This window comes from Cricetulus griseus (genome assembly GCF_003668045.3).
Source record: "Cricetulus griseus strain 17A/GY chromosome 1 unlocalized genomic scaffold, alternate assembly CriGri-PICRH-1.0 chr1_0, whole genome shotgun sequence".
NCBI classification, from domain to species: Eukaryota; Metazoa; Chordata; class Mammalia; order Rodentia; family Cricetidae; genus Cricetulus; species Cricetulus griseus.
This window is the reverse complement of record NW_023276806.1, coordinates 138570321-138597538: the sequence shown is the minus strand read 5'-3', so window position 1 is coordinate 138597538 and position 27218 is coordinate 138570321. Positions and strand designations below refer to the sequence as shown.

The following is a 27218-nucleotide window of genomic DNA, read 5'->3' as shown; positions in this document are numbered from 1 at the left end:
GTAGAACGGGCTGGCCTTGAATTCAGAGAGATCCTCCTGCCTCTGCCTCTCCAAGTTCTGGGATTAAAGGCCTGAGCCACCACTCACTGCCTGGCAATAGATGAAATTCTTAACTACTTTTTACCTGCTTCCTTAGCCAGCTCCAGGCACTGTTGCCGTTGCTCAAATTCTGTAACACCTTCCAAAAACAGTGCATACTGGGTGACAGCAAGGTCTTGAGGCAAATGACAAGTATAAAATGCGATGAGGTTTGTGTGCTTCTCACTTATTAAAAGCTAAGAAACACAGACACACACACACAAAATCAAAGTTAGCAGTGCTTTGAAAATAGTTGGCTTCAAAATTTCAAATATATTTAGGAAAGACTCATAGATATGTACTTCTGGCTGTTAACACTTAGAAATTCTAGAAATGTATCTACAAGAATTCAAAGATTTCTATGGAGTCTGATGGCTTCCAGACCATATGGTATTATAGTTGTATCATTTGGGGGCTGGTGAGATGGCTCTGCAGTTAAGACCACTTATTGCTCTTGTAGAGGACCCAGGTTTGGTTCCCAGCACTTAAATGGTAGGACACATCCATCCATTACTCCAGTGCCCTCTTCTGATCTCTATTGCGCACATACAAACATGCAGGCAAAAACACTTATACACAAATTGAAACAATACCATTTTATTTTTGTTTTCATTAAAATAAAAAAAAAATCAAATTGTAGATTTGAAAAGCTTACCTGTATATATGTCTTTAAAACTTCAATGGAAACTTCTTCCTTCATAGGAAAAAACAATTCAGTTATTAACACAACTACTTATAGGTACAATAATATGATTTCTAATAAAAATTCTATTTTGAAATTGTTAAAGGAATTTAATATTTACACTAAGTGGTAACTACCCTAGCTAAATGCTTACCAAAGCTCATGTATTGCTTCATTTCACACAACTCTTTTCACCTAAACAAAACAAAGCAACTGCTGGGCAGTGGTGGCACTTGCCTTTAATCCCAGCACTTGGGGGGTGGGAGACAGAGGCAGGTGGATCTCTGAGTTCGAGGTCAGTCAGGGCTACACAGAGAAACCCTGACTCAAAAAACCAACCTCTCCCCACCACAAAAAAAACCCAAACCAAACCAAAAACCCTCTTTTTAAACATTTATTGTGTATGTTTATATACAACTTGTAGGGGGTCAATTCTCTTGCTCCATTTGAACTCAAGTCACATAACTTAGTGGCAAATGCTTTTATCTATTGAGACAGGTCACTGCCCCCCCACCCCACCATAACTCTTTGTGGGTAGACACTGCCCACATTTTATAGAGTAAGGAAATTCTTACATACTTAGGGTAGATACTGACCATGTTTTACAGAGTAAAGAAGGAGATCTTATATACCCAGGGTAGATACTGTCCTCTCTTTACAGAGGAAGGAAGAAGTTCTTAGGCACCTAGGGTAGATATTATCCACATTTTATAGGGAAGAAAGGAGTTCTTAGATACCCAGGGTAGATACTGTCCTCACTTTACAGAGGAAGGAAGGAGTTCTATCACAGAGGTAGAAGTTACTGAGTAAGGATCTGAATTCAAGACTCTTAACTCCAAAGCCCAAGCTTGTCAATTGTTCTGTTACTATGGTGTTGAATATACTCCCTCCAAAATGTTGTCAGTTAGAAAAATGAAAAACAGAAAGGATTTTAATTCTCACAGAATTAATTTTGGTTCTATTAGCTTAGCTAGTTGGCAATGAGGACCAAATTCTTCAAAATCAGGCAAGCATCAGCATTCTGTGACCATAGAACCTAACAAGTCACTGACAATGAGTTCTCGGTAGGAGACCACCTGAGATGGTCCTGATGACAGATGGCTAACCGAAAGCATGGAGGGCAGGAAACCCTGTACATGTTTACTTACTTTGGTCTGCAATCCCAGGGAGCGGAAAAACAAAACAAGGTGAGTCATGAAGCGGAGGAGGTGTCCGGGTAGATTGCTTCTGCTCTTGGAAAGCCACTTGCTAAATTCATCCATCAAACCTATAAACCGTCAAACAAAAGTTTGACAGTGAGAACACAATCAGAGAAAAACAAGCATCCCAAGGACAACCATGGTGTCTTGGTGTCTCATTGCCAACACCCACCATGGGACACTCTCCAACTTGATAGACCCGGTTTGGCTCAGATTTTGCCTTATAGTGACAAATAAATATGGTTACACTTGAAGCGGTGGATGACTAAAAGATAGAGTGAGTTATGTGTACTGTTTCCACGACAGTTACAAAAAGGACCACCCAGAAAGGAAGAACTCATGCAAAGTAAAATAAAGCTGCATCTTACCATCCAGGTCTCCCAGGATAAGGAATTTCTGAACTACATGGTAATGTTCTTGATTCTCTTCCAGAACTCTCTGAAAAAGTTTTACATTGTCATAAGTCTTCTGTGTTCATTTTGAAGGATGTATGTATTCATTGCTACACTGAAAATGATATATGAAGCTAAAAATGAACATGAGAAGGATGCTGCCTTTAGAATATATCCATGGCACACGAACCCAAAACTGAACACTATCCTCCATAAGACAATCTACAGCACCAGAACCAACCTGAGTATCTTCTAGTGGGAAACAAAATAAAAAAATCTCTACACCTAACTCTACAAAATGTTATGCAGCTATCAAAAAGAACAGTGGAAGAACAACTAAGAACAAAGTATAATGACATGTATATGAAGGTACTACGATAAATCCACTACCTTGAATGCTAACCTAAAGAAAAAGCATATTTTTTTTTAAAATAAAGAGAACATTAAAATCAGGTATGATGGCACACACCTGAAATTCCAGCACCTGGAAGTGTGAGACAGGAGGATTATCAGGAGTCTGAGGCCAGTCTGGGCTTAATTCTAAGTGCCAGGCAGTTAGAGCTATTCAGTAAGACCTTATCTCTCTTAAAAACAAACAAAACAAAAAATAAAAATTAAAAAGTTGGCTAAAATATAGCAATTAACTTGGAAAGATTACCACTAACTGGAAAGACAAACTATGGAGTGATGCGATCTGAAAAGCCCCTGACACTGTACTGCAGTATCTACATCACGTACACTTATTAGAAAGGCCATGGAGAAAGATACAGGATATAAGTGTTGGTATGGTTTACTATCTGAGGAAATAAGGACAACAGGGTTGGAAGGCATTAGTTACATAGGTATTGCTGGCACATTTTAGGATTGTTTTATTATTGAAAATACATATGCTTTAGTTACTAGGGGAAAAAAAACCCTAAGGAAGTTTCAGTATGTAGCTCAGCCATTCCTCGAACTTATGGTATCCTGTCTCAGTCTTCTGAGTGCTAGGGTAACAACATGGACCACCAGGCCCTATCCAAAAAACATTATTTTAAAGGTCTCTTATTTTGATAAGAAAATATGAAGAAGAGATGAGAATTCCACATTTTCCCCCTTTTAGCTATAGTGCATAACTACATAACATTAATTTCATTTGCTATATGTAACAGGGTTATTTTAACATTTACCTTTTTATCAGTGGCTTGAAGTTCTTCAAAAACCTTTTCTAAGGTCCAACTTCAAAAGAGAAGAAACAAAAGGGGGCAGAAATGGTAACATGAGGAGTGCTGCACAACAGAGCCCAAGTGCCAGTGTAACCACCCGACGTACCCCAAGCTGCCACACTCACTTCGCTTCCATGTACTCTCTAGGGAGTTCTTCCGTTTCATCCAGGGTCATTACTGACGTCCGAATCTCCTGTTCTACCAGGCTGTCCACCATCACCCGGAAGTAGGCCCACACTGTGTCTTCCCAAGTGTCACAGACAGGAAGAAGCTTTTCATCCATTCCAAAACAGAAACACAGATACAGTCAACAAAAAAAGAAAAGGAAACCAATAATATTCACCGATAAAGACTTTTTTTGGGGGGGGAGGGAGGTTTCGAGACAGGGTTTCTCTGTAGCTTTGGAGGCTGTCCTGGAACTCACTCTTGTAGACTAGGCTGGTCTCGAACTCAGAGACTGGCCTGCCTCTGCCTCTCAATTGCTAGGATTAGAGGCATGAGCCACCACCACCTGGCAAAACCATCTTTTATAATGACAGAAACACTGTGGGGTTAAAAATATTACACCAAATAACAATCTCTCTCCCAAACTAGATTTTTTAAAAGAAGATTTACTTATTATGTACACAGTGTTCTGCCTGTATTTATGTCTGCACGCCAGAAGAGGGCACTAGATCTCATTATGGATGGTTGTGAGCCACCATGTGATTGCTAGGAATTGAACTCAGGACCTCTGGAAAAGCAGTCAGTGCTCTTAACTGCTGAGCCATCTTTCCAGCTGCCAACTAGAATTTTTAACAAGTCTGTATGATTAAGACTTTTTCCATACTAAATTCATAGTCACAATTGACATTGCATGCTAATATCAAAGGGTATTTCAAATTATTATAGCATCCCTTGGAACAGCTGTTGAAATGCGAGAGACACATTGATGGGCTACGTCCAAGCAGGCACTGTGCCTCAGCAGTACATTTCTAGATGGATCGCTAGGTATAGGTGAAAGGTTCAGGCATTATGCTGGCCTGTCCCTGTTACCTGGTGGAACAGGCAGTACCCTGGTCAGCCCAAGGTTCCATGGGAACTAAGTCTGCACGCAGGTGCAGAGGACCCCTTTAAAAGACAGGTCCCTGCCCATTTACCTCTCTGTTTCTCCGCTGTTTCCTCTCAGCTTCCTTTCTACTCTCTCCCACCTATGCGCTCGCTCTGTCTCTCTATGGCTACCGGTCATGGCGGTCAACCATTTACCCCTGTTCCTCTTCTTTGTCTCCTCATTCTGCCGGGACTTATAATAAACTTATAGTCAATATGTCTCATGTCTCAGCATTTCTCTTTTCTTCTTTTTAAACAAAAGAATAACAATAGGAACCATCAGTAAATGGGTGCTGCAATTCTTCTTTAGGAATAAAGTCTGACTTCATTTATGTAATCATCATGGAAGAGCCAGAGGCAAGCCTATATAACCCCAGCACTGAGGAGCTGAGGCAGAAGGAGCATAAATTCAAGGTTGGCCTGGTCTAGAAAGCAAGACCCTAGTCTCAAAAACCCAAACAAAACCAAACAGCAAAAAAGCAAGTGTGAGGCCAGACTAAGTTATGTATCAAGCAAAGTAACATAAAAATGAGCAAAGCATCAAAAAATCCAAACAGAAACAAACATTTAAAAACCATGCGTAGGTGGGAAGTGCGAAAACAAGCAGGTTGTCACCTTCGGCACTGCCCTGCTTTTTGACCTCCAGCCATGATCTCCAGCATGGCTGCTTTCAGAAAGCACTCCAAGCCACACAGAACTAAGAGAATGTTTCAGTACTTGGCTTTACTCGTAGGGAAGGGTGAGCACTACTTACCTGCTTGAGGTTCCCACTCAGTGCTGCGTAAATCGCTCGTTCATATTTATTGAAAAGTTCCTAAATGATGAATGAAAGGATTTGAGATTGTTACTTTTCCTTTCGTGTTAGTTTTCTTCATGATTCTTCCAGAATGAACCTGGTCACCTGGTCACTAAGCTTCAGTGACATATGAAGGGGAGCAGGAAGGAAGGACTTTAAGAAAATAACGCCAAAATCTTTAGGAAGGAGAAAAAAAAAAATCAAACATTTAAATCTCAACTGAAAGCAAGGCCAAGACCCATGTGTATTTGGATTATTTATAAAATGTTGATCTACACAGAACCTAGGTAAGGTATTTGCGCTACAGTTTCTCAGCATCAACACTCCTGATGCTGGCCTGGGGACAAGACCAAGGCCTGGTGTCACTTTACAGCGATTCCTAAGCACTTTATTCTATTTTATTTCAAGGGCTTGGTCAGTGCCCTTTCAAGATGTCTTGTCATCAAACAGGACACTTAGGAGACTCCCCTTTCTACTCCAATCACTGCCATCACAGGCAGGCCCTTAGTGATAACTGTGCTGTGCTGACATTACTTCCTGTGACTTCAGTTCTATCAAGTTTAGTCTGCATGGCCATGCTACTCTTTAAACACTCTTGCTCTGAGCTTTCTGACACCCAATTCAACAAGCAAATTCCAGGTCTTTTTCCAAAACTCTGTTACCACTTGCACTGCCTCTAAAAAAACTAGTTTTCATTACTGTGTGGAGAGGGAGAGGAGGAGAGAGGGGGAGGGGAAGTGGGGGAGGGGGAAAGTGTGTGTGTGTGTGTGTGTGTGTAGGTGCACATGCCACAGTGCATGTGTGGGTGGAGGTCAGAGGAGACTGTCAGTCCTCTCCTCCTTCTAGGTGGGTTCCAGGCACCATACAGACCGTTGGGCCTATGCAACACATGCCCTTATCTATTGGATTAAGGTCTCTTTATTTCAAAGCACAGCCGGGTGAAACACAGGCCAGAGCTAGGTTAAGAACCCAGCCAGCGCGGCCAGAACAAAGAGAGGGCCCCCGTCCCCACGTGCAGTCCCTTAAGAAGCCCCTTTACGTCATTCCAGCTTTCCTTCACCCCGCCCTTATGGGCGAGTCCCCAGGTCCACCTGGTACCTGCCCCAGGACTATTGGGCGGGTGAGGGTGACTCCCTACACTTATCTGCTGAGCCATTCGGCTCTCACTCTTACTCACATTTCATACACCACTGATGACATTTTAAAATATTTCCTTGTAACCCCACTACTCTCCCATAACTGCAATTTCCTGAGCTCTGTAGTGACTTTAGGAATGTGTTCATCATGTCATAACAGAACTGGTACTTCCTTTATGAGCTTCCTGTCTAACTTCACAGACCTCCCATCCTTTAGCTTCCCAACCTATGGATTTACCTTCAATTCCTTCCTTGAGTTTCCACTCCCAACAGCCCACATCTATTAAGTTCTAAAGAGTTAAACAGGGATGTCCTCTGAGAAGACAGCTTTGAGCTTAGCCCAGGCTTCTCTAAGCTCATGTGGTTGGTCCCGTATGCTTCTGCATCACAGAAATGTTAATTTTTAGTACCTGGTGTCTGAAAAGTTTGCTACATCACCAGGTCTATTGCTTCTCAATACGAGGACTTTAGTCATGTGTTACACTGAATGCTTCATAGCTCCTCAGTGGACTGGGTGAAAGGGGTCTCAATGAGTGTTTCATTATCTTACATCTTCAGCCATTCTCCAGCAACTAATCTTCCAAATCCGTCTGTATGGATTCCCTTCAACAGGCTCTAGCTCTGTACCTATGAAATAGTAAAGGAAATTTACAATTTAAAATGAAATACTTCAATCACTTCTCCAAAGAAAGGCTACCATTCACTAAGACTGGCACACAGAGCTAAATACCTCCAACACCCCACTCAGAATGAAGCCCAACATACCTCCATTAACATTAGGGTCATGATAGAGTTTCCAGCCTTCCAGTGTCGCAGCTCGCCATGCTTGCCCACAACGTTTGCAGAGCCGTTGTGCCTTAGGAAACAAAAAGGGGCAGTGACATCATTGGCGCAGAACCGAAAAGTACCATACTAAGTAGCAAAGCAAACCCAGTATTAGCTACTAAGTGGCACCAATGTCACAGAGGATGAAGGCAACTGGTAATGGCATTCCACTTTACCCACAAACCTGTATCTGTCTAGAGCTGTTCCTTTTTTGTTTTGGCAGGGCTAGGGATCAAACCCAGGACTTCATGCTTGTGAGGCAAGCACTTTACCAACTGTGCTATATACCAAGCCCCTTATCTTTCTAATTATTCCTTTCTTTCTTCATTTTAGGATTGCTACTAGGGTACCATGCCACTATCTCATTAACATAGATTTTTACTAAAAATAAAAGGATTTGATGACCCTGGATTTGTGGAATAAAAAATTATAAAGAACCTATAAGATGGGCAGTAGTGGTGTACATCTTTAATCCAAGCACTTAGGAGGCAGAGGCAGGGGATCTCTGAGTTCAGGCCAGCTTGATCTACAGAGTGAATTCCACAATAGCCAGGGCTATACAGAGAAACCTACCTAGAAAAATCAAAAATAAATAAATAAATAAATAAATAAAATGAGAATAGTGCGATCACTCATTTAGTTCACTGGCATTTCCTTAAATTCAACACAGCCCATAAAAAATGGCAGAGTCAATGTAGCCTTAAGTAGGTGAGGAGCATTACCCAGTGTCATGCTTAAAAATGAGAAGAAATAAGGAGGCTATAACTAGAGTCTACAGTGCAATGGAACAGCAAAGCTTGGCTTGCTGAAGAATCAGCTAAGAGTTCTGGAAACCAGAGTGAACTTCTCTTTGAGGGTTCACGGATAATGTGCTTTATCGTAAATGCCCCAAGGCAACAGACACAGCACACTGGATGGGATCACAGCACAGGAGAAGCATAGCTGGGGTCATAAAGATTCTTCCAACTTTGGGTCTATGGTACATGGAACCTGAACAAGCAGGGTATCACATCACTTACCTCTTCTGTCATTCCAGCTCGAATGAGAGTGAAAAGATACTTGAGTAATCTAACTTCATCTTCTCTATCCAGGTCATCAAGTGGCATTTTCTGTCTAATAGGAGCATCAGGATCCTATAAAAAAAAAAAAAAAATGCACCATTAACTGTTGATATTTGGAACCTACATACACTTAAAATTTTGTTTATCCATTTGTTTATACCTCAGTCAGTCATGCATACAGTGCTAGGGGTCAAACTCAGGGCTTTACTGCTGAGTATATAAGCTACAAAGCCCTGGCACTATATAACCTACATATTTTAAAAACCATCATGACATATATGGTATTTACATACAAAAACAAATTCCTTTAAAATCTAGTTAATAAAGAGAAGGAAGTGTCGTAAGGGTTGGCCTATTTGTGTGCTGTCCCACCACACCCTGAACAGATATTGTTGGTCCAACATGGTGCATGCCTAGTGAGCCGAGCATGGAATACCACTATCCTAGCCCAGCCAGTTAACGCTACCCTCTCTGAGCTTATTTTGTTGCTGTACTTAAAAGAGACCTAGAGCATGGACAAACATGAAGGATGGAAGGACTCTAGTCTGACTAGAAAGCATGAAATTTCTGAGAACACAGGGCAAGAGAACTTACTAAGTCCTCCCTGTGATGACCAAGTCCTCCCTGTGATTACTCCCAGATGGAGTACAGATAGCACAGATGGAGATAGAGGCATAGCTCAGTGGTAGAGCAGATACCCAGTATATACGTGGGTTCAATCCCCAGTGTAAAACAAAACACAGTGAAACAAATACAATACCCACCCCTTCAAAAAATAAAACAGCAAACCCAACTACATACTAGTTACTAATAAACAAGGGCACTCAGGGGGGTGCAGTGGGATCTTCAAATTCAAAGCTGGCCTGAGCCACACAAGGATCCTGTCTCAAGGGAAAAACAAAAAAAAAAACCAAAAAATTGAGCCAGAGAGATGGCTAGCCAGTTGATTCAGGAGTTCTGTTCTTGCAAGAGACCTAAGTTTGGTTCCCAGCACCTAGGCTAGGTAGCTCTTAACTGCCTGTAACTCCAAGAGACCCAATGTCCTTCTGGTCTCTGCAGGCACCTGCACTAACAAGTATCCCCACTCGGACACTTATATGAATAATTAAAAATAAATCTTTAAAAATAAAAAAATGCCATAAACTTCTAAACTTATGATTCTTACCACATTTGCATGTTTTTGAACATTTAGCATTAATATTGAACATTCAGTCTTTAGCAGCAAGTAACACAAACAATCATGATAAGTTTCATATGGTGGGTGGTGCCATCCCTGGGCTGGTGATCCTGGGTTCTATAAGAAAGCAGGCTGAGCAAAGCCATGATGAGAAAGCCAGTAACAGCAACCTCCATGGCTTCTGTACCAGCTCCTGCCTCCAGGTTCCTGCCCTGCTTGAGTTCCTGTCCTGACTTCTTATGGTGATGAACAATGTCATGGATCAAATAAACCCATTCTCCCAGAGTTGCTTTGGTCATGGTGTTTGTGGCAACACTAGTCACCCTAACCAGGAACTTACCAATTCTGTGACAAGAGGCCGGACACTTCCTATGTAAGGCAGCAGCTGCCGCTGTTTTAAGGTATGGAGGGTATTTTCCCTGAAAGAAGAAATAGCAGGCTCCTGAAGGGGACAATCTCAATGCTTTTTTTTTTGTAAGTAACAACAACTAACCCCACTCCCCTGCCTCCCACAAGTACACCGATGTATCCAAAACAAGGAAAAAGAAAGACAACAAATATAGAAAAATGTACAAAGTCCTTAACACAGAAAAGATGAACTTGTTTTCATGCCTTGCTGGCCAATCATAAGTCTGCTCTTATGAGGCATATGTTTAAGTTTTTTGCCTTTTACTGTGCTATCTATGTAGTCCTGGAACTCATTATTAGATGAGCTGGCCTAGAACTGGGACTTACTTGCCCCCGGTTGCTGGGACTTAAGGTATTTGCCACCATGCCTACAGGTTCTCACTTTTTATTTTATACATATGTATCAGAGCCCCTTGGAGCTGGAATGCAGGTGATTGTGAGTCATCTATGGTGATTTGAAAGAAAATGACCCCCAAAAGGGAGTGGCACTATCAGTAGGTGTGGCTTGTTGGAGTGGGTATGGCATTGTGGAGGAGGACTTTAGGGTCTCATACATGCTCAAGCCACACTCAGTATTGTGAGAGTTCCTGCCCAGGTCCCCAGCCTCCTCAGAGCCCCCAAATAAACACACAAGACTTATATTAATTATGAAACAGTTGGCTGTTGGCATGGCTTCTTATTGGCTAGCTATGTCCTGATCACTTACCCATTTCTATAAATCTAAGTATTTCAACATGGTTTTATCTTACCAGAGAAAGGTCTGGGCCTCTGACTCCATTGCAGTCTACATCAAGTCTCACTGGGCCTACAATTCCCAGAATCCTCGTCACCTCCTAAACCCACCTATCTTGCTTCCCTATTGGCCAACAGTGCTTTATTCATCAACCAATAAGAGAAACATTTACAGAATGCCATCTCCCATCACAATATATCAGACCACTTCCTGTTACCTTCAGATTAAGAGGTACAATTCTCAGCTACTTCAGCACCATGTCTGCCTGCACACCGCCACACTCCCAGCTGCCATACTGATAATGAACTAAACCTCTAAAACTATAAGCTGCTACCTTAATTAAATGCTTTCTTTTCTAAGCCTTTCTGTGGTCATGGTGTCTCTTCACAGTAGCAGAAACTCTAAGACATCATCCAACATGGGTACTGATAACAGAACTCAGGTGTTCTGAAAGAGCACATGTGCTCTTGTTCTTAATCACCGAGCTATCTCTCCACATCCCCACTTATTTTTCTTTATAGTGCCCCACCCCCCTTTTGAGACAGGGTCTTTTATGTAGCCTTGACTGGCCTGGAGCCAGCCTTGAACTCAGAAAATCTGCCTGACTCTGCCACTGCCTCCCAAATACTGGAATGAAAGGTGTACACTACCACATCTATTGTGTCTTTAAATGATGTTTTCAATTTTGATGAAGTCAATTTTTTCTTGAAACATTTGCTAAATCCCAAATTAGAGTAACAGCTTTCAGTTATCCATCTAACACATTCTGGATTACTTCAAAACTCAGAACTATAATCTATGTTAAATTTATGGTTGGTATAATGTAAGAAGGTTAACCTTTTTGAACATATGTTTTTCTGTAGTTTCCCACAATCCAGTTCCCCAGTTTAAGAAATGGAGAACAGCTCATGGGAAAAGTTGTACAAGTCTTTATCAGGGAATTCACCCTCCCTCAATTTCTCTTTCAGAAAAACCAACTACTCAACTATTTCTTCTTTGTTTCTGTTTCTGAGGATTTCACTTGTAGCCCAGTCTGTCCTGAACTCGGTGTCCTCTGCTTCAACCTCCTGCAATGCTGCTACTACAGGCTCAAATCAAGTCTTAATCCACACCTGCCTTCTCCTCGTGCAAACACTTCAATACTTTCTCAGGAGTGTTGTGCTCTGTTCTTACTCAGAACCGTGTAGTCAGACTTTTTCCTGCTGTGGTCCCCTGATCTCTTTCCTTCTTTTGTGCTGTTTCCCTCCTCCTTCTGGACAAGCATCTGCTAGGCTGGTCAGGTTGGCCTTGAACTCTGGGGCTCAGGTGACGCCTTTGTTTGAGCCTCCCAAGTAGCTAGGATTACAAGTGACAACACCAGACCAGGTTTCTTCTATTTCTTAAGTCTCCTGCTGCTTATTACCTTCTTAGAGGCCTGGTCTGCCCAAAGATGGATTCATTATCATCTTGTATGCATTAATTTCCCCAAGACAGGGTCTCATTATGTAGTCCTGGCTGTCCTGGAACTCGCTCTATACAGCAGGCTGGCCTCAATCTCAGAGAATTCACCTGCCTTTTCTTCCCAAGTGCTGGGATTAATGTGCCATTATGCCTGGGTTATTCATTAAGCTTAATTCATAATTTTCCCAAAGGTCTTATTTCCTCCAATTCACAATGCATGAATGAAATTGTCAAAAAATAAAGTTTTTTTTTTTTTTTTGAGACAGGGTTTCTGTGTATTCCTCTGGCTGTCCTGGAACTCCCCCCTATAGACCAGGCTTGACTTGAACTCAGCAATCCACCCACTTCTGCCTCCCTAGGGTTTAAAGGCATGTGTCACCACATCTGGCTTAAAGAACATTCTTAAAAATAAAAGCTTTGTTACTTACCAATATACTGATTTTGCATAAAACTCAATATTATCAGAAAAATCTCCAATTTCATCTTTGGCAATACTTTCTAACCAATCTACCACCAGCTAGGAAAGAAACAGATAAAGATCATTTTAATTCTAAAATCTATTTTATTTTTAATAGTGCTTCCACCCTTAACCTAAGTTTCTGATATTAAATAACAACTTTCCCCCAACCACTATTTTTACATTTTAGGATAAACAAGCACAGCATACAACAACAGCATCTCCTATAGGAATAATGCTATTTTTAATAGTCTGTCTTGGGAACACAAAGGTTGTTACTTAAAAGTTGAAGAACATCATCCCTTAATTCTTTTAATTACATAAAAAAATCAAGTAGAAAGAAAATAAGAAAAGAGGTAAGTTAAACAAAACTATTGCCAGGTGGTGATGGTGCATGTCTTTGGTCCCAGAACTTTGGAGGCAGAGGCAAGCGGATCTCTGTGAGAGACCAGCCTGGTCTACAGAGCGAGTTCCAGGACAGGTTCCAAAGCTACAGAGAAACCCTGTCTCGAAAAACAAAACATGTCTCCCCACACCGCAACAAAACAAAACAAAACAAAACAAAACAAAAAAACTGCAGGACTTTGTATGTCATTTGCCTTTCTTCCATGTTTCTTTAAAGAAAGAACTGAACTCCAGCCATACCTGACTCTGTCGAACCAGTGAGTCTCTCTGAAATAGAGCTTCCACAACCGTCTTCTCACTGGCGTTAATAGCCTGAGACAGAAAACAATGAAAGGGAGGGGAGAAAAGAGAGTTTGAAAGACTTCAAAACAAAAAGCAGTTACAAATAAGTGCATTTAGCAACCTGCATTTACTGGGCTTTCTTTTTCTTTTATTAGGCAGGGTCTCTCTGTGTAGCCCTGGTTGTCCTGAAACTGTGTAGACCAGGCTGGACTCAAACTCACAGAGTCCCAACTGTCTCTGTCTCAGGAGTGCTGGGATTAACACCTGACTTTGTATGAATCTTTAAAATTATTTTGTTTGTTTATTGGTTTTTCGAAACAGGGTTTCTCTGTGTAGCAGCCCTAGCTACACATATATGGAAAGAAAAAGGTTGCCAGTCATTTTGCTGTACACCTACGACCTCAGCAGCCAGGAGGCAAAAGCAGGAGGCATCACAAGAATTCAAGGCCATCCAGGCTTACAAGAAAGACCTGTTCTGAAACAAAACAGCCCCTCCCTGAGTTATATAGAGAGCTGGTTGTAGCAATGTCACCATACCAGAAAATGAGTATTTCAGAACTTTAAAGTATTTTCGTTTAAGACAGTAATAAAACCTAAATGCTACCCAAGGTTATTGAAACTGACTTTACAGCCAGGTCAGGGATACACACCTGTAGCCCCAATATTTAGGATGCTGAGGCAGGAGGATCAGCGTATGAAGCCTAGGCTACAAGTAATGCCTGCTTGAATAAAATCAGAGGCTGGAGAGATGCTTCAGCAGTGAGAGCACTGGCTGCTCTTACAGAGGACTGGGGTTCAATTCCCAGCACCCACAAGCAATTCTAACTCCAGTTCCAGGGGATCCAACACCCTCTTCAGACCTCAGCAGGCACCCCAGACACACATGTGGTACACAGACACGCAGGCAAATACATAATAACATTTTAATAAAAGAAAATGATGACACCAATGTAATAGACTACTTGGTTAAACTAGCGATACTCTGCCTCATGAGCAGAATACTTGCTTTAAGATTTAGAATCCAGGCACACATGTAGTGCACAGGAAGGCAAAAGCACATTAAAATGATAAAATAATTTTTAAAATCTGTAGCCTGGGCTACAGTAACTGACCCTATCTCATTACAACCCATATGACAATAAATTAATGTAGTGGGATGTTTTACTCTTTTTACTCTTTGAGGGACCACCACTGAGCTCCCAAGTAAATCACACATGGAGTCATATTCTTAGTTATGAATGCCATGCCTTTGCTTGGCTTGTTTCTAGTCAGCATTTCTTATCTTAAATTATTCCATCTACCTTTTCCCTCTGGGCTTTTGTCTTTCTTACTTCTTTATATCTTACTTTCCTTCTTACTCCATGGCAGGCTGGGTGGCTGGCACCTGACTTCCTCCTCTCCTTCTCTTGCTTTCCTTGCTCCTCCTCCTCGGTTCTCTAATTTATCCTCTCTGCCTGCCAGCCCCTCCTATCCTTGCTCTGGCCTCTCTATTGCCCATTCAGTTCTCTATTAGGACCACCAGATGTTTTAGATAGACAAAGAATCACAGCTTCACAGAGTTAAACAAATGCAGCATAAACAGAAGTCACACATCTTTACATCATTAAATAAATGTTCCACAGCATAAACAAAAGTTAACACACCTTAAAATAATATTCTGCCACAAATTAAAGTTGTTATAGACACTAATCGCCCACTAAAAACAGTGACTATATCCAGTCCCCTTCCCACTATTAGCAAACCCCTGACTGTATCTAGTCCCCATTCCAACTAGCAGTAAACAAAAAAACTTCCCTCTTACAAATGACCAAAAACTTAGATATTAAAACGAGGTATTTTCCTCTAAAATAGAGAAGCAAAATAATCTAAAACAGTAATGATACATTTATATCTTCACATACAAATAAAAATAAGAGGTTGGGGGACAGAAAAAAAGATAATCTCATATGAAGTTTTAACTGACATACAAATTGACTATTAATGAATTTTTAAAAAGCAAAACAAAAAACCTGTGGGCTGGGATGCAGCCTTGCCTAGCATATGTAAGGCTCTGGGTCTGGATGGTGCTACACTGCTCCTTTATAATCCCAGCAGTTCTGGAGCCACAGACAGAAAGATGGTTAAAGGCCCCACACACAGTTCTATGCCAGTTTATACTTCAGAAGACCACCTCAAAAAAATCAATAATAAAGAACTAACCAAAATTAAAACAATGCAAAGCTATATGGTGTCCTGGTACACACCCATAATCTAACATTTGAGGCCATCTGGACTATAAAACCACACCCTGTCTCAAAAAAGCAAAACAAAAAACCAAACCAACTCGGGAGGCAGAGGCAGGCAGATCTCTGTGAGTTTGAGGTCAGCCTGGTCTACAGAGCGAGTGCCAGGATAGGCTCCAAAGCTACACAGAGAAACCCTGTCTCGAAAAACCAAAGCAAATAAACAAACAAACAAACAAAAAACAAACTATACATGAGTAGTTTGATTATGTGTGTATGTATAAAGATGCACAAAAAACATGTGATAGGACACAAACCAAGTTATTTTGTTAAATAAAGAACTTTTACCTTTACCCACAAACATAAATAGTTGATTACTTTAAGTGTCTTTATGGACTTGTAAATTTTTTTAAATGGGAAAATGCAAATGGATGGTTGAAAAACAATCACCCAACCATAAGCACTTGTAATGGAAAAAAATTAACAGAAAACTCACAGCAACTGCAAACATATTTTCTTCTTCTAAGGAAGACTGTATTCTGTCTCTGGAAAATAATACAAAATGAAAAAGCTTTATTTCACAAAAATATATGAAATCACCTTTTAAGCTGTTCTGCATTCTAACTTAATTTAATGTAAGATATACTAGTAAATATGTGATTAGTCTAATCTTGACACCTGAACAGAACTGTAGTTATCATTGTATCCTTTAATGGCACCTGGTAAGGACATATGACAAAATTAATCATGGCTTTCTTTCAGTATTTCATAATAAAAACCAAACCACCAAGCCTCAAGCTTCCAACCCTTCTACTTTAGCCTCCTGGGATTACAGGTGTTTATTAGACTATTTATTTGTAGCTACCTGCTTTATGACATGATAGGTTCCTCTTCTCATAACCACTCTTGACACAAAAATCATAAATCTCAAGATTAGCAAAACCTATTCTAAACCTCTCACTAAAGTGTAAGTTAATTTGCCTAACTGGCTTATTACCTCATGTTTATCTCACTCATGAGTTCTACACAACTTTACCTATACAAAGAGGCAAGCAACCTCCATGTGACCATCTCCTGTTGAAGAAGCCAGAGCATACTGGCTGTCTTTGAAAACTTCTGCAGTCCAGGCGTCGCTCGGCTCACTATTTTACTCAGCATATTCACCTAAATTAAAAACACAGATGTAAAGAGGCTGTTTTTCTATAATTCCCAGGTACTAGTATCTTTGTGTTCAATAATAGAGTACTAGCAGGAATCTTGTGTAGTATATATACAAACACATATTGTTTCTTGCCTACCTATTAGGTTTGTTTTTTAAACTACTTTTTTCTTTCTTTCTTGTTTTTTAAAAATTTATTTATTATGTATACAGTGTTCTGTCTGCATGTGTCCCTGCAGGCCAGAACAGGGCACCAGATCTCATTATGGATGGTTGGGAGCCATCATGTGGTTGCTGGGAATTGAACTCAGGACCTCTGGAAGAGCAGTCGGTGCTCTTAACCTCTGAGCCATCTTTCCAGCCCACCTATTAGGTTTTTTAATAGAATGCAATGTACATTCTCACGATAATTTGAGGAAGGTATGTTTATGTGAATATATATAAATATATATATACATACACACACACACACACACACACACACACACACATATATGAGCTTAATATCCCTCCCTCCCTCCATCCCCCTTCCCTTGAGACAAGGTTTCTCTGTGTAAAAGCCCTAGCTGTCCTGGAACTCACTTTTGTAGATCAGACTGGCTTCGAACTCACTGAGATCTGCTTACTTCTGCTTCCCAAGAGCTGGGATTAAAGGCATGTGCCACCACTACCCAGCTAAATAGTCTTTAAATTTCAGATTCAACAATAGTAACCACAGGTATCTATTTTTTTCTCTCCACATATCTACCCAGAGGATAAGTTAAATTTATACTTTACAAAAGTATATAAACCAGTAACAATGACTACCTTAAAATTAAACCTGAAAAATTTATGACATATAACAAAGCAAGAAAAAAGATTTGGGTGTTGGTGGTGCACGCCTTTAATCCCAATACTTGGGAGGCAGAGACAGGCGGATCACTGTGAGTTCGAGGCCAGCCTGGTCTACCCAGCGAGCTCCAGGACAGGCTCCAAAACAGAGAAACCCTGTCTCAAGACCCCCCCCCCTGCCCCCCAAAAAAGGGTTTTTTTAATGATTGGTACCAAAAGGTGTTGTTTCTAAACAAAACTTCAAAGTTCCTCCTTTCTCTCATTTGGTGATCTGAGCCCTTTCTGGTGTCTATGGATCTTCTTTGCTTAGCTGCCTATCTCCATCTTTTGACCATTATTAATCTAGTTGTTTTGTTTCCTATGGTTGAATCTGAAGAGTTCTTTGTACATTGTGGACTTTATCTTTTGCTGTGTGTGCAGGTCTACATTGAACTCACCTGTATATATGCAGCTGTGCTTGTATGTGAGTGCTGAGTGCTGAGTGAGAGAGTGAGAGAAAGAGAGAGAGAGAGAGAGAGATAGAGAGAGAGAGAGAGAGAGAGTAGAGGCCTAAGGTTGTTGTGTTATCAGGTCCCTTTATTGGTCTCGATCTTATTTAGTGAGAACAGTCTTTCACTGAGCCTGGAGCTGCTCTTTTGGCTACACTTGCTCATCAGCAAGCTTCCTGGATCTCTCCACAACTATGTGCCACCAAGTGGTGGGGATTTGAGCTCAGGCATCCATGACTACGGTCAGCCTTTTTCTCATTGAGCTGTCCTCTCTCTCTAGTCTCAGACTTTCCTTTTTAAAGAGTGGATTCCTCTTTTCCTCCAAATAAGGCTCCTACAGCCTCGGAATATGTAAAAAGCAGAGGTCCTCTAACCAGTTCCCCTGCAACCTCAGCACAGAATGGGAATTAGCAGATGAACACACAGCACTGAAATTACTGACCATGGAGGGAATTAATTACCTGACTACCACAGATATTTTCATACTCTTCAACAAGATCAAAAACTGTGGTCGAAGAGTGCTTCAAGAAAGACTGCAGGAAATCAGAGAACATACTCATGGATGCTAAAACACAGGAGACAAAAAGGGACAAAGGATAAGCCACATACTTAAAGAAATTCTAATGCTTTAAAAACACAAAAATAGCCGGGCATTGGTAGCCTACACCTTTAATCCCAGCACTCCGGAGGCAGAGGCAGGCAGATCTCTGTGAGTTCGAGGCTAGCCTGGTCTACTGAGTGAGTGCCAGGATAGGCTCCAAAGCTACACAGAGAAACCCTGTCTAGAAAACCCAACGCCCCCCCAAAAACACACACACACACACACACACACACACACACACACACACACACACACAAAAATAGCTACAAGTCCTTTCCCTCCCTCCAACCCAACTGTATTTCTACTAACTAGTGACTTGCTGAAGGGCGATGGTGGGGCCTGTCTTTAGTCCCAGCACTTGGGAGGCAGAGGCAGGCAGATGTCTGGGTTCAAGGCCTGGTCTATTGAATTCCAGGATAGTCAGGGCTACACAGAGATAATTGTGTCTCAAAAACAAAACAAACAACAAAAGATTCTACAAATTTTTAACAATTTTTAAGTGTGCTGTTCAGTGGCCTTAGGTACATCCATATTGTGGTGTTAACTGTACCAACACCTAGCCACAGAACTCTTTATGTTGTAAAATTTAACTCTGTAACTAATTAATCAGTAACTAATTAATCCAGTCCATATTTCCCTCACCCCCTGGTAACCACCACTCTACACATAAGAATCCTCCTGCCTCCAGAGAAACCCTGTCTTGGAAAACAACAACAACAAAATATAACAAAAACAAAAACAAACAAACAAACAAAAAAGAAACCCAAAAAACAAACAAACAAAAAGAATCCTCCTGCCTCTACCCCTGGAGTGCTGGGATTACAGGACTATGCTATTGTGCCCAAGGTCCTCAGAATGTTTAGATTTCTCCATTTTTACTAGCAGTTGTTACTTCCTAAGTTTGATATATTCGCCCCCACCCCACCCCCACACACCTGCTGTTTAGACAGAGTCCCGCTATGTAGCCCAGGCTGGCTGGCAGGAAATTGCTACTCAGACTAGGCTAGTCTCAAATACACAAAGATCCACCTGCCTTTGCCTCCTAAGTGCCGGATTATAGGACTGTACTACTCTGCCCAGCAAAAAACCACAACAACAACAAAACATATTTTGATTAAGTCCAGGAAAAGGCTTCCTTGATGTGGAAGTAACAAGCTACTTAAATCTCAAAGCCATTACCAGCCTCTCCAGGGTCATCTTCACGTAACATAACAGCACTCAGGTTTACGTCCTCAGTTACACTGTGGGGCTCCACGTTTGTGCAGAAGCCCAAACGCTGTGATGAGAATGCAGCTGCCCAGTTACTGTCATCCAGGTTTGTCACCTTAAAAAATAAACACAGGAAAGCAATGGAGCAATCATCATAAATAAGCAAATAATGAGTGTCAATTTTTTCCATCCTACATGTTTTTCATTTTAAAAGACTGTGATCTTGTTACAGATGCTACAAGTTTTCTTTACTTTTTATTTTATGTGTTTGGACATGTTGCCTGAATGTGTGTCTATGCACCACTTTTGTGTATGGTGTTCACAGAAACCAGAAGAGAACACTGGATCCCCTGGGCTGGAGATAGAGGTAGTGTGTGGAGATGTGGGTGCTGGGACTCAAAACCTGAGCCTTCTAGAGAAGCAGTCAATGCTCTTAACCAATATCTGAGGATTATTCTTTTAGCTTTAAAATAATCTTTTGTTTTACGGGGCTGGAGAGATGGCTCAGAGGTTAAAAGCACTGGCTGCTCTTCCAGAGGCCTTGAGTTCACTTCCCAGCAACTACATGGTGGCTCACAACCACCTGTGATAAGATCTGGTGCCCTCTTCTGGCCTGCAGGCATACATGCTGGCAGAACACTACATACATAAAAAATAAATCTTAAATCTTGTTTTGTTTTGTTCTACAACAAGTCTTATATAGCCCAAGCCCACCTCCAATGCACTATGTGGCTGAGGATGATCTTGAACCTCAGATCCTCCTGCCTGTCTTCTGAGTGCTGGGACATCAGGCATATACTACCATTGAGCCCCAGGCTCTGATGCCCAAAATGGAGGAAAAAAAAAAGGAGATGGGTTTAAGCTCTGACAAAGCAAAGTTAAAAGGCAAAACTACCCTTCAGGAAATACCTAGTCCAGATAACGTCATATGTGCATAAAAATCTCCATGCCTGTTAATAAACCACAATGCCAAAGACAGAACCATTTTGATTTTGGAATCAATATGCCTTGAAAGTCTACTAATATAGCAGTTTTTGTTTCCTTCTTCAACACAATGTATTTTTTTTCCTAGTTCGTATATTTAACAACCAAGTGAAGCCACTGCACATCATAGTATATAACATTTCTTCTGCTGCTTTCAGTACTGTTCCATAGTGACTCCTGAAGACTGTCTCATCCTTCCCCTAAATATTCTCTTCCATCATGGATAGAAAAGCCCAGCTTGGCTTCTTCTGCATTTTCATAGCACAGAGCACTACTGTCACCAATGTGGGCAAGAGGAATCAATTCAGAGGCAGACATGGGTAGGGGTCCTCTAATTCAGTTCAATTTGGATACTGCTTACTGTCAGATCCCACAGGTGGACAGTCTTCTTCCTTACCATGTCTCTCATCTTTGACTAGTCACTTTCTTGTTTTTGTTTTGTTTTCTTTAAAACAGGGAACTCCCTCTGTAGATCTGGGCCTCCTGAGTGCTGGGATTAAGGGCCTCTGCTATCTGACCCTTCACCTCAGTTTTAAGACGGGACCTCTCACTGAATGTGGAGCTCAGTTTTGGCTAGACTGGCTGACCAGTGAATTCCAGGTTCTGCCTGTCTTTTCCCATGCCCCCATAGGAGCCCCCAGCTTTAGGGTAACAGTGTTGCCACACACGGCTTCCACATTAGTGCATGGAATCTGAACTCAGGTCTTATGCTTATGAGGCAAGCAGTATACCCACTGAGCCACTAATGAACATGAGCCATTAATTTCTTTGTAATTAAAAATGGCCAGGTGTGATGGTGTATGGCTTTAGTCCCAGCACTTGGGAGGCAGAGGCAGGAGGATCTCTGTGAGTTTGAGGCCAGCCTGGTCTACAAGAGCTAGTTCCAGGACAGCCTGCAAAGCCACAGAGAAACCCTGTCTCAAAAAAAAAAAAAAAAAAGAAAGAAAGAAAGAAAGAAAGAAAGAAAGAAAGAAAGAAATCCAGAACCAAAACCAAACAACCAACAAAACAGGGCTTGGCTTTAACAGCCATCACCAGTTTCATAATACATTTCATTTGGTTAGCAAACAGCCAGATTCAGGTATTTTACCTATATCTAACTGTTGCTTTTGCTGCTGTCATTTTTCCTTCTGTGACATGACATGCTCCAATATTAGATTTTTGTTCAAATATCTCTCCGTAACTTCAACTTTCATTAAGGCTTTTTTTTTTTTTTTTTTTTTTTTTTTGAGACAGGGTTTCTCTGTGTAGCTTTGGAGCCTATCCTGGCACTCACTCTGGAGACCAGGCTGGCCTTGAACTCACAGAGATTCACCTGTCTCTGCCTCCCGAGTGCTGGGAGCTGGGATTAAAGGCGTGCGCCACCAACGCCCGGCGCATTAAAAGGCTTTTAAGCCAAATACTTAAGTGCATTATTTATTTCTACATACCATGGATAGATTTCCCAAGAACCCAGAAGACTGTGTGTGCCGGGGAGACTTCCCTTCCGTTCCGAGAATGCAGGAAATATCTGGGTGTCTTAGTAAGCTTCGGCTTGGTGGGGTAACAAGTGAAAGGCCAGGAACTGTAAACACAGAGCAAGTAGACCAGCAACAAATATATTTTCCCGGGTATGGGGGAGATGACTCCACCAGTACAGTGCTTGTGGTACAAGTGTGAGGACCTGAGTTTGATCCCTAGCATCTAGTAAGACACTCTGGAACAGAGGTGCACACTTGTAATCCTAGTGCCAGGGAGAGGACACAGGAGACCCTGAGAGTCTAGACTAATCAGAAAGCCCTAGGTCCTAATGGGAAACTGTCTTAAAGGCTCCCAAGGACTAACACCCAAGGTTCACCTGGAGACACGTGTGCACACATATGTGCATGTACACACACACAGGCACACGCACACTCCTCCAGACACTCATCAGGAACATGTATATATTCATGCATCTACATACACATGAACATGAAACACCCACACTTACATATGAAAGAACAATTTCTCAATTTTCAATTATTTAGATTCAGATCAAACACTTTAAAATGTTTATGTTATGGAAGAATTAGCTTATTTTTCTAAAGTTGAGCTTATCATACTACTACTAAATTTTTTTTACTATAAAAGATACTTTCAATATAAATGTTAACTGCACAGACTTAAAATTAAAACAACCAAGGTGGCACCAGTCAGCAGATCCTTCATTGTCTGATTTCAGAGAGCACAATGAGGCATACAGTGAGTGTAGTGGGCCTGGACTTTAAAGCAAACCAGACTGTTATTTGAACTCTGTTTTCAATGTCTAAATAACAGCACCCACTCACTCCCACTGGCTCCTCCAAGTCCACCTTCTAGTTTGGAGAACTAACAGTATGTCACCATTACTATGTATTAATATAAAGTACAGTCCTTATTCATAAGAGTTCAGATAACTATAACCATTATTATCTATGCTTAGTTCCTGATACTGTTGCCACATATTTCATTATGCAAATTATATAAATGTTAGCTGATATTATGACTACTACTCTATTAAATACTTTAAAAGCAGAAACAAAAATCTTACAAGGCTGTCGAAATGAGCTCGGAGTTCGAAGAATAATTTGGCTTCTTGGTGTAGTATTACCAAAATTTTCATCTTGGTTGGCCTGAACTTTGGGAAGAATTAAGGAAAGCTTTCCATGTTGAGAAAAAAAAATTACTAACGATAACAATAGATTTACTACACAAGATGCATGAATACATTTTTGTCAAGAACAAAGCATTTTACAGCTACCACGTTTCCTGTGTACATAGTAGTTAATTCCTTCGGTCAATTAAACTCTCAGATCAGAGTTAGATAATATGTACTGACTACTAGTTAGCACCATGACATACTAGTAGGGAACCAGAGAAACAGAAATCTTAACCTCACTGAAGTTCATCCAGAGTGTGTATCCAAGTAAAATACCCATGGAGGTAATAAGCCAATTTTTACCACAGTTAATGTCTAATGACTCAAAGAAAATCCTGCAACATTGATTCAAAGCATTCTGCAATTTGTGTAATTCTTAAAACACAAAGGATACTTAAAACTCTTTTTTGAGCACTTTGCTTCCTTGCAGTCCTTGTCACTTCTGCCTCCCGGATCACAGGGGATGGCATCTCCACAAAGCCACTCCTAAAATAGTGTAATTAAGCTTTTGGGCAGCATTTACGAAAACAACTTTATCACTGCAGTTAGAGCAAAGGACCCTGAGTCAGTCAAAGGACAGGTCACTCCAACAGCCAAACCTTAAACCTTTCTACCAGGAGTACCAGCTAGCAAGTTACCTTTGACAGGTTTCCCTGACACACCTGTGACGGGGAATTTAACGTCCCCTCTGTTTATTTTCCCGCAGAACAGTATAACACAGTATTACCCTGCTTGGCTCTCTTCACTACACAATCGGTTCCTCGATGCCAAGCGACTGGAATAACCAACCCATCCTTGTCCCAGGCGAGCATAATCACCAGATTACATGAGAAAAATCAGCTACCTGGTGCTGGCTCTTCAAGTTAAGCTGATCACAGTGTACTAACGTACAACTGAAATGTATTAATAGCCACGATAAAGCCACTTTGCAAAGTACTGAGATGTCAAGTATTGCTCACCGGCAGTGACCTCGGACTGCCTGCTCACTTTAGCATTTCGAATGCCGGGCCGCCACTACCTACCTACCCCGCCCACTTCGGGGCGAACGGCGGCGAGAGAGCGCCCAACAGACCCCGGAGCCGGGGCGTGGAACGCGGGGATCTGCATCCTCTGCATCCTGGCTGCCCCCATACCAAGTGGCCTTTCCTCCAACAAATCCCAGGTAGGGAGAAGGAAGGAGTGAACGTACAACCCTCGGCTCCTCCTCCGCTTTCACCACGTCGTCCCGCCAACCGGCGAGAGCCACAAGTCTTGGCCCAGCCGTCCCCAGGACTCACCTGTCCATGGCTGCGGCCTCCGCCAGCTAGAACCTCGCAAATCTGCCCGCAATGCCGCCACCGCGTTTCAGCCTTCCCGCTCTCCGGAAGTAAACCCTTCGACCCGGAAGCATGCCCCTGATTCAGCCAGCCCCTGCGAAAAGTACTGGGAACGGAGAAAGTGTTCCTACTTGGCGCATGCGCAGTTATCGTCGACCGAGTAGGCGCAGGCGCCAAAGTGTGCCAGGGCGTGCCTGCGTGACTGGGCGGTGCCAGCTAGGCTGGGAGGGGGCGGGAAGGGGCGGGGCTTGGCGCGGAGCCCCGAGCGGCCTTTGTGGGCGTGGTCTGGGTGGGGCGTCCTGCTGAGAAGCCAGAAGTGGCTAAACTGGGGTTCCGATGGAGTCCGCCTTGGCGTTCCTCCTTGGCATCCCGCAACACTCCACAGACACGGGCCTGTCTCGGGCGCTTGTGGTGTAGCCTCAGTGGGCGGGTTAGTTGTTTTCTATCATTGTTATTTATTTTCCCTTTACAGATTCAGCCGTCTTTTTAAAAATTAAAAGCAGTGCATAAATGCCACATGGGCTCACTCCTGTAATACCAACATTTGGGAGGCTGAGGCAGGAGGATCACCATGAGTTTGAAGCCAGGCTGGACTAAGAATAAGATCCTAACCAAATATATATATATATATATATATATATATATATATATATAATATTTTTCAAAAGTTTTAAGCATGGAGAGACTTAACCTGTTCCAGCATCTCAGAGTGTTAGGTCTCAGGCCCTCCACATGAGCTCAACCTGAACCATAGGATTTCTGGCTGTTAGATAAAAGCCAGCATCCCTCTGGAACTTGAGGTTTTCCATCCTCAAATGGGGTCCTCCTTGATAGCTATTTGTCCTCCTTCCAACCCCCACCCCCAAATAATTTCTATTCTTTGCTGTCCTGTCATTAAACTCTATCTTTGGCTATCTTGACTACCCCATCTTCCCTAGGCCTGTCCATAGTCTGTTTCTCTTTCTCTCTGCTCTGGACTCTTCCAGTTTTGCCTCTGGATCATTTCTCTTCCTTACCCATAACAAAATGTTACCCCTAATGGAATGGTCATGTTTACTTTCTTTACTGTTCTTGCCCACTGGACCATATCTGACCCCTTTAACTTACAGACATCAACATCAAAATGCACCCTAAAATATTTAAATGATACACATTTGATTACTTTAAATTTCTGTGAAATAAACTCCTGTATGGGTGTATATTGTATACATACTAGCTTTTTGTTTAGGGTGCTTGGCCACCATGACAGAAATGTCTAACTTAAGCAAAAAAAAAAAAAAGTACTGGAAGGGTATCAAGAGCTCATGGAATAGTTAAAAAGCAAACAAACAAAAAGCAAACAAACAAACAAAAAACCATAGAAAAGGTTTGGGGAAACACAGCTCCTCTGGAAGCAAAAACCAGGAAGCAGCCAGCCCCAGACAGAACCAGAACTTTTCTGACTTACATTCCCCTTACTTTATCTTCAACAGTCTCAGAAATCAAATACAAGGATACCTCACTCCTAAATACTTTAGTGAATGTCACATGTTAAATACAATAGATGGGATGCGCTGTGTGGGGGTAAGTGATTACACTAAACTGCAACAGACTGGTTCAAACCAGAAAGAAGTCATTCATGCAGTGGCTACAATATCACACTGCATTTAAAACTGGCCAAATGCCAGGTGATGCTGCTGCACAACTTTTATCCCAGCACTCGAGAGGCAGAGGCAGGCAGATCTCTGTGAGTTCGAGGCGAACCTTGTCTACAAAGTGAGTTCCAGGACAGCCAGAGCTCTTACACAGAGAAACCCTGTCTTGAAGAACAACAAACAAACAAACAAAACAACAGACCAGAGGCTGGAGAGCTAGCTCAGTGGTTAGAGCACTTGCTGCTCTTTCAGAGGACCCACGTTCAGTTCCCATCACACATGCCAGGGAGCTCATAACTGCCTGTAACCTCAGGAGATTTCACATCCTCTTCTGGTCTTGAAGACACCTATGGATAGTACAGAGACACAAACACACACAAATAAAAGCAAAAATCCTCAAAAAAAATCAAAGCAGGCCAGGCGATTTATGGTGACAGTCCGAAGTTACCCAGGCTACCCAAGCAAGAAGGACAAGGTAGTCCTCTCTGTTTTAATTCTGCAACAAAAGTAACTCTGAAATAGTCAATCTACTTTTCTATTTCTGCCCTATTCAGCCCCTTTCTGTTTATAAAGCCAACCCCTCTTGTAGGGCTTTGAGCCTCAATCCATTTTGTGTGTGGGATGCACCCAATTCATGCATCTCTGATAAGAGTCAATTAGATCTTTAATATTCATATTGAAATTTAGTTCTTAGCCATTTCTAAAACAAAACGTTCAACTGGTCACAATAAGCCTACATAACATCAGTATTGA

General features: G+C 41.7%; 1 protein-coding gene across 2 annotated transcripts in view; it reads right to left on the bottom strand.

Annotated features, from left to right (window-relative positions):
- Nup107 (nucleoporin 107) overlaps nucleotides 1-24947 on the bottom strand; it is a 36703-nt gene extending 11756 nt beyond the window's left edge. The window contains exons 1-21 of one of the 2 annotated variants that reach the window (XM_027392334.2): nucleotides 24793-24947; nucleotides 23910-24001; nucleotides 23408-23494; nucleotides 22290-22423; nucleotides 19846-19990; nucleotides 18527-18630; nucleotides 16624-16751; nucleotides 16084-16132; nucleotides 13324-13395; nucleotides 12650-12738; nucleotides 9981-10059; nucleotides 8422-8535; nucleotides 7343-7433; nucleotides 7128-7204; nucleotides 5400-5459; nucleotides 3682-3827; nucleotides 3521-3569; nucleotides 2328-2397; nucleotides 1909-2027; nucleotides 734-772; nucleotides 125-275 (exon numbers count right to left, since the gene is read on the bottom strand). In XM_027392334.2, the coding sequence (XP_027248135.1) occupies nucleotides 125-275; nucleotides 734-772; nucleotides 1909-2027; nucleotides 2328-2397; nucleotides 3521-3569; nucleotides 3682-3827; nucleotides 5400-5459; nucleotides 7128-7204; nucleotides 7343-7433; nucleotides 8422-8535; nucleotides 9981-10059; nucleotides 12650-12738; nucleotides 13324-13395; nucleotides 16084-16132; nucleotides 16624-16751; nucleotides 18527-18630; nucleotides 19846-19990; nucleotides 22290-22423; nucleotides 23408-23494; nucleotides 23910-24001; nucleotides 24793-24800 (1903 nt within the window). In that variant the 5' untranslated portion in view covers nucleotides 24801-24947. Of the gene's footprint in view, nucleotides 1-124; nucleotides 276-733; nucleotides 773-1908; nucleotides 2028-2327; nucleotides 2398-3520; nucleotides 3570-3681; nucleotides 3828-5399; nucleotides 5460-7127; nucleotides 7205-7342; nucleotides 7434-8421; nucleotides 8536-9980; nucleotides 10060-12649; nucleotides 12739-13323; nucleotides 13396-16083; nucleotides 16133-16623; nucleotides 16752-18526; nucleotides 18631-19845; nucleotides 19991-22289; nucleotides 22424-23382; nucleotides 23495-23909; nucleotides 24002-24792 lie in introns of those variants that run through there. The other variant, XM_027392335.2, reaches the window with a different exon arrangement.
- Between the last annotated feature and the right edge of the window lie 2271 nt (nucleotides 24948-27218).